This window comes from Pieris napi, chromosome 15 (assembly GCF_905475465.1).
Source record: "Pieris napi chromosome 15, ilPieNapi1.2, whole genome shotgun sequence".
Classification (NCBI taxonomy): Eukaryota; Metazoa; Arthropoda; class Insecta; order Lepidoptera; family Pieridae; genus Pieris; species Pieris napi.
Window position 1 is genome coordinate 2,056,436 of NC_062248.1, and position 13,750 is coordinate 2,070,185.

Below are 13,750 nucleotides of genomic sequence, written 5' to 3' on the forward strand. Positions count from 1 at the left end.
TTATTATAGAGACGTTTAATGATTCTATCTCTTATTTTAGAAAAAATAGATGGCGACAATAGATTTCTCTGTGAGTAAATGCTTGCGGTGATTGAAAATATTGTGAGGAAACCTGCACGTCCAGAACTCAACAAGTTGTTGTAACATGTGGCTGATCATATATGTAGTTAACAAGTTAATACTGTTGTCTAGAAATCTAAAAACAAGTGTTTTTATCGGTACGGTGTTTATTAAATGCAGCATTTTTCACACCATTGCAAATATGCAATATTTTTTTCAACGCTTAAATTAACTTAAGAATATATAAGACTATGAAATATAAATTATTTACTAGAAATAATGTTGTATATAACTGTAGTGCAGTGTTAGTAAGCTTATATGATTTTTGTGTTGTAAATTCCAGAGAAAATCTCAGATAAAAAAGTAAAACCTCTTTGAATAGTTAATAGTATTTAAGCGTTATTTTACAAACTAGGTCTGGATATAGCTGCTCCCCTCACACTTTAACATCGAGTTTAGTTTTTGTAATTTTAATTGTTTTGTTTAAAAATTGCTTTGTGTAATAATTGTTTCGTGTAATATTTGTTTAGTGTAATAATTGTTTTGTTTTTATTATCTTATTTGTATTTTCTTGTTGGTGTCATGTTTGCCTATAAGTGCTTGTCACATTAAGAATCGTATATTGTGGCTATTTTACCAATGTGCCGAGCGTTGTCAAGCTTTTATCAATAAAAAAATATATATTTTCGACACACAACCTTTAATTAACGTATACATCATTGTTTTCTTAAAACCTTTTAGGAAAAACATTGATAACAACTGCCTTAGAATTATACCTACATATTTTGAAATCAACAACCATAGGCACATATTTTACGCAATAGCAGGCTTTTACTTCTCACTAATATTACAATCACAGGTAATTCTAGCAATCTTGAGGTTTGAAGTACTTGCATAACAATAAGTCAGCTTTAATGGGGTAGCAACAGCATCCGGTTTTTTGTTGTGACGCGTGCCACTGTTTATCAAAAGGGTGAAGAGTGTATAAAAAGTGTTATGTTAAACATGAATAGAGGATGAAGGGAGAAGAATTCTTTATCTTAAGGCATCCAGTGCTGTAGTAATCGTGTAGTAGTAGTTCAAGACGTTTCTCTGGTCTTGTAGCTCGGTCACATTTTTACTGTCTTAAGTAATTACTTAACCAATTGGTTTACGTTTATTAAAGTTTTTTGTGCGTTTTTTATTTCTAATTAGTAGCTTAGTACAGTGGAATCTCTATAACTCGAATGTCAAGGGAAATGCAAAGAAATGCGAGTTAAGGAGTTTTCGACGAATTTCGAGATACATATGATTTAACTGCTGAAATTTCGACTTACTGAGGCTCGATTTCTTTCGATTTGTTGAGTCGAATTTGAATAACAATTCAAATTTAGTTTTGTAGTAACTTGGTGTGACGATTTTTTATCATTCAATTTTGATGAAAGACTTTCTATTTTAATGCCGCATTATGCATATCATATACGTAAATATGAAGTTAAAAAGTAAAGATTTGTTGAAGTTAATTCAGTATGTTTTTACACTCAATCTGAAACTTTATGTGTATTAAGTAGCAATTCACCGAATCAATTCGACTTAGTGTCTTCCAAGAAAAGAGCGTACCAATTCTTAAAAGGCCGGAAACACACTCGCGAGCCCTCTGGAATTGAGTGTCCGCACTCCGCGGTATCATTTAACTTGAGATGAGCCTCCTGTCCGTTTTCCCACTGCTTATAAAAAAATTCATAACTGGGGCTGGTTCCAAAATACATTAATACAAAAAGTTAATAACAATACTTTTAATATAAACTTGATTAAAATTTAAAATAAATTATGTCTTATTTAACTTAAACTAATTAACCACAATCGGTTGCAGAAAGAACGCTTGACCTGTTCTTCTATCAATAACATGACCTGTGGTTGGTTCAAAGTAAAGTCTAGGCTGACTGGATGGCTGACTGGTTGGCTGACTGACACCGGGATTTTGTCTATCTAAGTCTTGATTGGGAGGCTCCAGAAACCTTCTTGGTTCTTTAATAGCTCTGTCCCTTTCATTTACAATGAGAACAATATCATTCTTTACTCGTTTACTTGGTTCTTGGAGTGTTTTTTGTTTCTTTTGTGTTCGTTCTTCATTTTCATCATGAGCAATTGTTCGATGCTCTTTACTACTGTTTGTGTGAGCTCTCTTTCTGCGTTCACTTTCTTCATTCGTATCTTTTTCTGTGTCTTCGTAGTTGGATGATTGCTCGCTAGATTCATCATATGAGTCATCATCTGCATGGTACTCTCCATCATCGTGGTCATTGTTATGACCAGCGTGGTTTAGGTCCCAATAATGTTCGCCATAGCCTCCTTTTTTATCACCCCATCGCACCTAAAAATTACAATTTCTTTTAATAAAAATATATATACCATGAAGATAGATAAAATAACGTTACCTATCCAATAAGAAGCGGTATTAAGTCGTCATAAATAAGCTTCAAATAAGAACTTTAACTTTTCTTTAAAATGTTCAGTACATTAAATTAATATGCTATTATTACAATATTGCTTGTTAAGTATAACAGTTAGTAAAATAGGAAAACGAAGAGATATATTAAGAATTTTAACACCCCTTGCTTATAAGAAAGGTCTTATCAGAATACTTTAATCAATATTTTCTTACTATTTGACATTTTTTATAAATAAGAGGGTGACATAGATAACAGAGATAGATATATAAAAAGCATAAGCGTACTTTAGCGTTATACAGTCCAGCCGAAGGTCTCGATCGTTCGTGTCTTTCAGTGAAGTGTTGGGAGCTGCCCAGCCGGTGACCTTGATCAAAGTCCTCCGACGTGGGTAAGTGCCTATACCTTGCCAAGCGAAGCGAAAAGATTGCATAAGTTATGAATTTTATTTATTTTTCTTGGTCCGTGGGGTCCTAGCACTATAAAGCTTTGTAAGGAAATAGCAAAAAGGTTAGTCAACATCACAGGAGACCGAAGAATTGGCAGCTACCTCGGACAAAGAACTAGTCTAGCTATTCAAAGGGGAACTGCTGTATCTTCGGAACCTTGCCTTGCATTTCTGTTATTAATTAACCTTAATATAATAAATAAAAATATAATATTTTATTTTTTTATAAAGTAAGTACTATTAATGATTTGTAAATAGAATGTTTTAAATAACCTCTTTCACCTTCCGACGTTGAGTTTTACTCAATCTTAAATAGCTCACCATCATTCATAAGCAAGCAAATAGAAAAACACTTATTCTGTAAATTATTTCTTTTGAGTAAAGGCCCCTAATATTAGTATGTAGGATAGAATAAATATGAATAATAAGCATTAAACTGATAAAACACGAGAAAGCGATTAAAAACAAAAACATGAAATAGACGGTTATCTTAATCCCAGTACCAATGTTAACAGATGCGAAGAGTAGAAGATAGAAAAAGAAGCATAGAGGTAAGCGTATGTGAAAATTTTACTTTTCCCATATCCCTGTGGTTTTTATAATCTTTCTTCTCGTAGCGCTGTTCCCAGGTATTGGGATCTTCACAAACGTGACCAAACTCAATCTTGTAAGGGCTCAACTGTACTGAGAAAAAATCCCTATAATAATTATGTAATAATGAATTAATCAGTTCCCTTTGGAGTAGGCTCTTAAGTGCACAGGCGCTAAGTAAAGATTTAAGTTGGCGTTTGGATAGCAGGTGCTTTCCTCGCTCATCGAATAAGTATCGCAAATCGGTGAGGAAATGCTGCCAGCATTTAAGGTGCCTCAGATACATACTACCTCAGGGAAAAAACTTTTTAAATTTGCTTTCAATTTCTATTTATACACTTTTCATTATTACTATTACTATGTTCGACGGCTCATTGGTCTAGTGGTTAGTACCCCTGACTGCGAATCCATGGGTCCCGGGTTCGATCCCCGGCTGAGACAAACATCGATGTGATGAGCATTTGGTGTTGTGCTTAGGTCTTGGGTGTTTAAATATGTATTTATATGTCTATCTATCTATCTATAATATGTATGTATATCCGTTGCCTAGTACTCATAACACAAGCTTCACCAGCTTAGCATGGGACTAGGTCAATTGGAGTGAATTGTCTTTAAAAAAATAAAAAAAATCTATAATTATTTCCAATCCAGATTTTTGCAAATTTAGATTGATAAATTCCAAAATTATATATGTCCAATTCAAAGATATTTTGCAAAAACGATCCATCGATCGGTTATGAGAAATGGATTGTAATACCAATCTCTAGTAGAACAAATGGGATTGGGATTAATTATACGTACCACCAAAATATAAAAAATTTATAGCATATAACTATACTAGATTACTTGTGGCTATTGGCCGTCAAATATTATTATTATCGTTATTTATTATTCAAAGCGAACGACATGTATTGGAAAGCGGTTATACTAACTATAGTTTCTTATATGATATTTAAATTATATTAAAAAGCTTACTGGAAAAATTTTGCCTGTGACTCTATTACACCTGTTGCGGACGGCTTTGGCTGATTTGGCAAGGTTCCACCGCTTACTGGACTCCATGTTTGGCCAAAGTATATCACCAATATCGACCAAATCCAATTCTGTAAACATTTCAATAATTTTATTTATGAATATTATAAGTGCAACAAAAGTTATCTTTCACTTGTAATCGACGGATTTGATAAGACAGAAATGAAAGGCCGGCAACGCATTTGCGAGCCCTCTGGCATTGAGTGTACATGGACGGCGGTTTGAGTCAGCATCAGATAAGCCTGCCCGTTTGACTCCTGTTCTATATTAAAAAAAAAAGATGAATTGATTAGTATCCGTTGATTTAAGATAGCGGATTTCCCGCCCGCCCAACACAATTCCAATAGGACATACTATTCAAGAAAGGAAATCTAATAAGGTAGGTGTAATGGTAGCAAAAATCCTCGATAAATGAAAATATAAAATTGACCACTAGTAAAACTGTAACTTTGACTTTCAGGAATTAAAAATTACATTGTCAACACGAGTTATGTAATCAATGTTCAATTCGCGATTTTCACATTCATTAAAACTAGTTCAATAATGAAAATATAATACTACTACGTAACACTATAGAATCTATAACTTTCTTTCTATTATTTGAATCACGCAAAACCTCAAATACACTTTCACTCAAAGAAACACTTTTTTTACAACAATACCATTTCATTGAGACGTTGTGACATCTTGAGATGTTGACAGTATTTGATTTTCAATAGAGTTTGTAATTTTATTTATAGGCTTTGTTGGGTGATAGTTAAGAAATAGGTTGAAGAAATGTCGAGTCGGAGGCTTTCAAGGTAACTATCAAAAGAATACACTCAAATTAATTCAAATTTAGAATTGAAAAGCTATTCTGAATTTTTACGTGCATAAATTATTTATTATGTTTTTTGATACTTTTTTATATGAATAAATTAGTTTTTTTTTAAATGAATGTTTCGCGGTTTCACCTTTATATATACCAGTGCACATCATAAATGCGGTTAATTCATGATCTTTTTTGTTCATAATAATGAAATACTTGTAATAATATGTTTTTAAAAAATAATGATTTTTTTAGAACAAAATTAAGTATGAAAAAAAAATAACCCGAGTTATTAATAAAGAGAACATTTAAAGACAAACTATAAATGATTTTTCGTAAAAAGACATTATTATAATTATTTTATAAGTGAAGTATTTTCGGCAAGTTTTGCGAACCAAATCGACTTAGGGTCCTTCAAGAAAAGAGCGTACCAATTCCTAAAGACCGCCACGCACTCGCGTACCTCCTGGCTATGAGCTTCTGTCTATGTAAATGTCCAGGGGCGGTATCACATAACAATAGGCGAGCCTCCTGCCCGTTTGTTATATATACAATATAATTATCAAATCAATGTATACAAAATATTGTAAAAACTATTTTAAAAGAGCATGGAATTTCTTGCCCATTCTTTTCCATATAAAACTACCTTTTCAAAAGTGCCTTCGTAGTAGGCCTAGTTGAAATAAATGATTTGTCTTTGACTATATAAAAAAGTGTTATCAACTAAAGAGTAATTGGTTATAATAATTTCTAAAATAATATATAAAATAAATAAAAAAAACACAAAAAAAAACTTAAGAATAAAGAAAAATTTTTTGGGGTGGACACCCCTTATCACTTAGGGGGTTGAAAGATAGATAGTAGCCGATTCTCAGACCTACTGAATATGCATAAAAAATTTCATAAGAATCGGTCGAGCCGTTTCGGAGGAGTATGAACGAACATAGTGACACGAGAATTTTATATATTAGATGACATTTGGTTTCAATATGTCAGGTGAAGCAGTTATAAACAATTTTCTTGTAAACAAAGCCTGGCGATTAAGAGTAGCAGAGAGTTTCTGGCTCTACACCCTTGATTTCAGAACTTTAGATGTAATGTAGATCTTAATTTTTTTGCAATATTCATAATTTACCAATAATATAAATTTTGAATTGATTCCAAGTCGAATGTTAAATTAAACGACGGATTGCACTCCGGGAGTGCCGGCAGAAGTGAAACTTGACAATTAACGTTGTGCATTTTTGATATTTTGGAATGGTTAGGGAATAATTTTGCACGAATTGCTTTAATTATCAGAATAAAAGTACTATCATTTATGTGGTATAATATAATATTTATTTATTGCGCTATCGTACACAAATATGACATTTTATATGACATTAAATACACCGCGCCAGCTGTCTACTCTCCATCCGTCTTACGAATTTTCGATCAGGTCACGTGTCCTGACGCGAGTTTAAATTTTTTTACCCATAGTATTGTCTTTTATTGACATAACTTTTAGACATAGAAAAACCCATTTTTATCGGATTTGAAGTTATGTTTTATTATAAATTTACAATTATTTTGACCGTGACCACGCACGCTGTAAAGCACGCGAAATGTCGGTTAAATTTAAAATTATGTAAAATAATTGTAAATTTATAATAAACCATAACTTCAAATCCGGTAAAAAAGTGTTTTTCTATTTTTTACCCATTCCAAAAAAAGTGTACAACGCCGCTAAAAAAGATTTCACTTCAAAAATAAAATTTTGACGTCTAAATTATGCAATAAGTTCAGTCGAGCGAAACACGAGACAGGAGCAAAACAATATCCGCTAATTATCTTCAACCGTGTAATAATAGTTTATGTAATATCCCATCATTATTTACTGGCTTTTATTTAAGGTGGTGGGGTAGTGGGAACGGAGATTGGAATAATCGTCGAGCGCGTATTGTTTGTTTGTGCTTTATGGGATGATTGCCCTTGCAAACTTCCATTTGTTACAAGGATAACTAGGAACCTTTCAGAATGCGACATAATATATGTGCCCACAGTCTTAAAATAATTTCAGTTTCACCTTGAATTACGAAATAACCTCCGAACAATTTTTTATATAGATATTGTTCAGAGGTGGTTAAAATTTAAATCGTTAGGAATAAAACAAAATTTCGTTCATAACTATTCAATTTATTTCCCGATGTGCCAACAGCTTTATTTTAATCTCTTTACCGGTTTCTTTCCATTTTCCATCTTGTTCCTGTTTTAATTCCTATTTCCAATTAGATAACTAATAGAAAGTCATCAAGGTGCGAGCTCGTTTTTTGTATTATTTTTCCATAATTAATGTTAACTGCTTCTTGTAATTATTGCTTAATAAACTACGGTATTCGGAATTATTATGCTTTTAATACATAAGCTTAATCTCCATGGAAATAATTAATGTTTGGAGATTACAGAATGTGAAATGAAGGAAGGAATGTTAAATCTCATATATAAAATTCTCGTGTCGCGGTGTTTGTGGTTAAACTCCTCCGAAACGGCTTGACCGATTCTCATGAACTTTTGTGTGCATATTGGGTGTAACTGATAATCGGACATCTATTTTTCATCCCCCTAAATGTTAAGGGCAGTTCACACCTATTTTTTTTTTTGAGATAAATTTTTATTTTTTTATTTTTTTATGATACAGCATTAAAAATTACATACAACTTCTAATTTTCACCTCTCTACGATTAACCCCTATTTTTTTATTTTTATTATACATGATATACATGGCAAAACGACGTTTGCCAGGTCAGCTAGTGTTAATATAAGTGTACACACAAAATATTGAAGATCGGGTAGTTAATGTTAATTTTGAGTCATATAATTATTTTGATTACATTTGCGTATTAACAGTTGCGCTGTTTTGTGGTAAGTATTACTTTAAATAGTGCAGGTTCTATTGATGTAATGATTACGTCATATTAGTTATCTATTCTTTAGGTTTACATTTCCTATGTTTTAGGAATTTTTATTTACAATGTATTGAGAAACATTAAATTAGCCAAGCGTTTAAAAGCGTGCTTGTCATTTTTATGTCACCCTGGTAAGCCATTCGAACCTCAGCTGTAACCAATGGATGTTTGTTTATGTTCACAATGAACTGCTGTAATCATAATTGGCGCCTGAAGTCTCTTGACTCCAAATCTCTCTTAAGATACAGTATGCTGATCACCTATAATCTGGTAAAAATTATCGTTTCTTATAATGAAAAAGGGATCGGCAACTAGTCGAAGTACCGACAGGCCGAAAGCCCCAGTAGCTAGGAGATGTTGCAAATAAGTCTAGAGGTAGAAACTTTTTTTTTTTTTTTTTTGGACAATTCTCACCAAATGACCTAGTCCCATGCTAAGCTGGTGAAGCTTGTGTTATGGGTACTAGGCAATGGATATACATACATATTATAGATAGATAGACACATAAATACATATTTAAACAGCCAAGACCTCAGCACAACACCAAATGCTCATCACATCGATGTTTGTCTCAGCCGGGGATCGAACCCATGGATTCGCAGTCAGGGGTACTGGCCACTAGACCAATGAGCCGTCAAACTTTGTCATGGCACTGATTGTATTCGACTTAATAAAATAATTACACAACGCGGACGTAATCTATATATATAAAAAGAAAATGGTGTTCGTTTGAGGCTCTTTCACGCTTAAACCACTGATCGTATCGACATGAAACTACCATTTACCATTCGATGCGAAATTTTTCCTAGATGGTTTATGGCTATTTATTTATTAAATTCCAACGTTCCTTCATTTTTTTATTTCTGTTTTACTTTTATGAAAATTTTTCCCGCTAATAAAAACAAAAGAGGCTTCCTAGAATCGCAAAACGTCAACATCTGTTAAAAACTCGATTTTCGAAATATTTCAATTTTCTTAGCGGGAAGTTAAAAAGAAAAATATGAAAAAAATAATGAAACATAAAATTTATTTTAATTCGTCCAGCAAAGCGGGCGCGAAACGGCTAGTAATACATATAATATACAAGTCTACATCTCCAGAGATTTAAATGCCTTCAAAGTCATTATGAAACAAATGAAAGTATGCCGCATAATTACAGTCAGGGACAGAAGTGTCGAAAAATAATTAAACATTAATATCTCTCATTTGTTGTCATGAGTCGCTGAACACAATTGCAATATGGAGTTCTGATTTTTGGCTCTAGTCTTTGGAAATTTCAGTACAAATTCGAGATGTAACGATGAAATAACGAGTACCCTTTTAAACTCTTCTACAAACGTAAAGCTTTGATATAGTTATTTATTTCTTAACACATTGCAGAAACATAATATAATTGACATAATTAAATGAAAAGGTGGGTAACTGGCAGCCTTACAGCTTTCGAGCGATCTCTTCCAAGCAACCACTGTAGAAAAAAAAGTTAAATTAATTAGGAAAGCAAGTAAGGCAAAAGAACATAAAACATTTAGTTATTTAGACAATACCGGGCTTATAATAGGAACATAAAACTTAACTAAAAAAGGACACATGATAAAGAAAAAGTGCACATGAATCACGATAATTTTAGATCAGTCTCACATCAGTTAATACGTTAGTTGGAGTGTGGACAGGTAATGTGTACTGTAGAGATTAAAAGGAAGATAGAGAAGGAGATAATAGGGACGGGAAGTGAAATCGGATCTGTCATTCAACTGTCAAAATTCATACAAACTTTTTTTTTATATAATAGGGGGCAAACGAGCCTGCGGGTCGCCCAAAAAGGGCAGTCATCGCAGCCCATAGACACCCATTTTTAGTGGGTGCGTTGCAGGCCTTTGAGGGAGTATACTCGAATTTTGAACATTTGGAGGTCGTATCTCTCGTGGGAAGACCCCCACCGGGAGTCGATTCCACAGTTCGCTAGTTCGCAAAAGAAAATGCCTTGTGAAACGAACTGTGGAAGATTTCCAGCCATCAACTGTATAGGTTACAATAGGAATTCTAACCGAGCAAACTCCGTATGTATGTAGTTTAAAATACGCCTTAAGACTTCTGCACATTTTCTTTACAACAATATATTGTTACCATACGATTACGTTAAGTCAGTTCGTTAATGGGATTAAATACGTTACACGATACTGTTAGAAACCGCTAGAGAACGCACATATAGGAAAAATTTAGAGGAGGCTTTTAAAAAAAATATAAATAACCGTTTGCCAATAGATTGCATATTTAGTTTATATTTAGCGTGTAAGCTAAACTGCATTAATTTATTTTTTTTTAACTTCGGCTGTGTGAACCCGCTGTTGTTCTTTGTGTCTTTATTTGATGGTTGATGGTGGTGAAGAACATTCCGAACTTCTTGAAGCGTGATATTACGTAGTTGAACTGGCTTCTTGGTTTTTAAAGTCGCGCGCTATACCGATTGTTTACATTTGTCTGAATGACAGTATGGTCTAGTACAAGTGACTAAAAAATACATAAATTTAATAGTTTATGCCTTTATTAGTAAATATTGTTATATTTTTTATGCCCACCTTCCACTGCGAGCGGAACGGACCCATTACGGACTCCGCTATACTCGTAACGATGATTTTCATACATTTTCATTTCCGTGGGAAACCCGGTCAACTCGCTAACCTCATATGTGACTTTTTCAACTCGCTCTCTCCGCTGCGCTCGTCTCCGCTTTGGTGGAAGCACATGTATGAAAATCATCGTTACGAGTATAGCGGAGTCCGTAATGGGTCCGTTCCGCTCGCAGTGGAAGGCGGGCATTAAGGCTGTGGATTATCAAAAATAGTGTTTAATAAATAAAGACATGTAATATCATGGTCATACCAAAACATCTATTTATGAATAAGACCGGAGTATGTATTAGTAGCTGTATGCCATACTTAAGGTTCTAGGCAGTTTCTCGCTACCATCCAAGTATATACAATAGAAAGTGCACAGCTAAGTTAATTATTAATTTCAATCTAGAAGTGAAAGCTGCATTGCTGCAGGCTATTGCACTGCATAGACTCATTTCTTCAAGAAAATCTTCATACCACGTACATTTTGCTTAATCCCCTTCTAAGTTTTAAGGTGATATTTTATGTTATAGGAAGCAAACGGGCTCACGTGATGTTTTAGACTCCTCACTTTTAAGAATTGGTACGCTCTTTTCTTGAAGGACCCTAAGTCGAATTGGTTCGGAAATACTTGCCGAACCAATTGGTATCAGGGTGTTCTGTGAAACATAGGCCTCTTCCAGCTGCTTCCATTCTTTTATGATATTAGCTCTTCTTGTTCAAGTTGTAACTCCTATTCTCTTTATGTCGTCTGCCCATCTCTTGCTCTGTCTTCCTCTTTTCCTTTTTCCCTCGTGGTTGCCATTCTGTAATAATTTTTGTCCATTTCAACCTGCTATCTCTCGTCATGTGCCCGGTCCAGCGCCATTTCAATTGCCTTATTTTCTTTATAATGTCCTCTGCTTTGGTCGTTGATTTTATTTCTTCTGCTCTTTTTCGATGTGTCAGTATTACACCCACCATACTTCTTTCCATTCCTCTTAGGCATGTTCTCAACTTTAAAAGACGTGCCTATAATTATTATTTTGTGATTATAATTACGATTGAATCATCTCAGACATCGCATTAAAGCTTTGATATCAAAAGTAAATCCCTATAACATTTGTGGCGGGATAAAGAAGCATACAGCAGGTAACAGATGTATCTGTATTTAATCATGATATTTTTAGCGCTGGCTAAATAAAATGCTAATTAAGGTAATCATTTTTTTTAGGTTTATATACCGAATTTGACCGTATTTTTTATCGATTCGTACTTAACCTCTATTTCGAACAATTAAAGTCAAGATAAAATTACGTTTAAGATCGATTTGTCGTGATTCACGACGGCCATGTTGGGAACAATATAATTTTATTACATTATTTATTGAAAATAATTTATTTTAAAATCGGATTTATATTGTGAAGTGTAATATTTCATTGGGCAAAATTATAAGTGGGAAGTTGCCCAGAATCGAACCCCGAACCACCAGGTAGGTCTTGAATGAGATGGGTCTTAGCTTTCTGTTAAACTAGTCTTCATATTTTCTTACGTAAACGTTTCTCCTTCACTCAGCACAGCAACAATGTCATGAGTAGAATTTATTTTTCACGTAGTCAATAGTCTTCAACTTAACAGTCAATTGTCAAATTGACATTAGGCCATAATTATGATATTCAAGGCGTTGAATTATAGAATCTATGTACCTTACGGCTTTTACAAAGTGTATTTACTAGTCATTTTCTATAGAAAAACGACTGAAAAAATTACGACACGTATCGCACTTTGTAACCTGCGATACGGATCGGATTAAACTGGGTCGATAGTAATCAATAATCATACAAAATATTGTATAACTTGCCAAATTTAACACGTCAAGTAAATTGAAATCACACGCACTTTTAATTATGATAAGTATTGCTTCACTGAACTTGCTAAATAAACTTGCGTGATATCACACAATACATAATTTTAAATGTAAGTAATTAATAATATATTTCCAACAATTAACACTTTCGTAATGAAATCATCGGGAAGAAACTGACGAATGGCATACCATATGTCAAAATTTAATAAATTTTTGATGTAAAAAAGACAGACATCCTCAGAAACGAGCGATAAATCGGATAATTAAAAAATGTTTCGATATGGATATTGTGGTGGAATATGTGTGAGGCTTTACGCACTTAAGGAGTGCCATCAATGCAAAGAATTATGACTAGAACATAGTAAAATAAATAAGTAAAATAATCGTTTTCGAAGAAAGGTGACTAATATGAAATGAAGAAGTAATTATCTCCATGGAATCTCTTACATATGGAAACTTACATCTGACCATCATTTTAGTAAAGATAACGTAACATTAAGTATGAATATTAAAAACAATATTATTAGTTATATTATATATATATATATATATATATATATATGTACTTCCTACCCACAAATATATAGCATTTATAATCTGAACCTAAATAGTAATAATAGTAATTAAAAATTGATAAAAAGATTTTTTCATTGCAATGCCTAAAGCGATGTTATATAATAGTATTTGTAATCAATATCTGAGATAACCTACATAACAGTTAAAGATAGATAAAAAGAAAACTAGAATTTAAAAAAGTTTGGTCCCTGTGGCAGCTGACCTTTAATACTGGCAGCATTTCCTCGCTGTATTGCGATACTTATTCGCTGAACGAGGAAAGCTGTATTCCGGGCGCCCACTTAAAATTTTAATTAGCACCCGTAGCATTGAACCCCATATCCCAATAGATTCTTACAAAATCAAAGTTGAAAGACTCTTGTATTGACAGTTTATTATTACGCCCTACAAAGGTCTCTAGGCA

General features: G+C 33.3%; 1 protein-coding gene across 1 annotated transcript; it reads right to left on the reverse strand.

Annotated features, from left to right (window-relative positions):
• Positions 1-1,878: 1,878 nt before the first annotated feature.
• On the reverse strand, positions 1,879-5,254 carry LOC125056782. Its single transcript, XM_047660068.1, has 4 exons — positions 5,223-5,254; positions 4,504-4,631; positions 3,512-3,635; positions 1,879-2,413 (listed from the first exon to the last, which is right to left on the reverse strand). The coding sequence occupies exons 1-4, from the start codon at positions 5,244-5,246 to the stop codon at positions 1,889-1,891; spliced, it is 801 nt and encodes a 266-aa protein (XP_047516024.1). The 5' UTR covers positions 5,247-5,254; the 3' UTR covers positions 1,879-1,888.
• Between the last annotated feature and the right edge of the window lie 8,496 nt (positions 5,255-13,750).

What these genes read in the sequence shown, in the direction of transcription:
- LOC125056782 (XM_047660068.1), bottom strand. Translation starts at nt 5,246, where the DNA reads ATGTCACAACGTCTCAATGAAATG. An exon ending in TCACAGGCAAAATTTTTCCA is followed by an intron (nt 3,636 to 4,503) that starts GTAAGCTTTTTA and finishes TAATTATTATAG; the next exon opens with GGATTTTTTCTCAGTACAGT. An exon ending in ACCACAGGGATATGGGAAAA is followed by an intron (nt 2,414 to 3,511) that starts GTAAAATTTTCA and finishes TGTAATTTTTAG; the next exon opens with GTGCGATGGGGTGATAAAAA.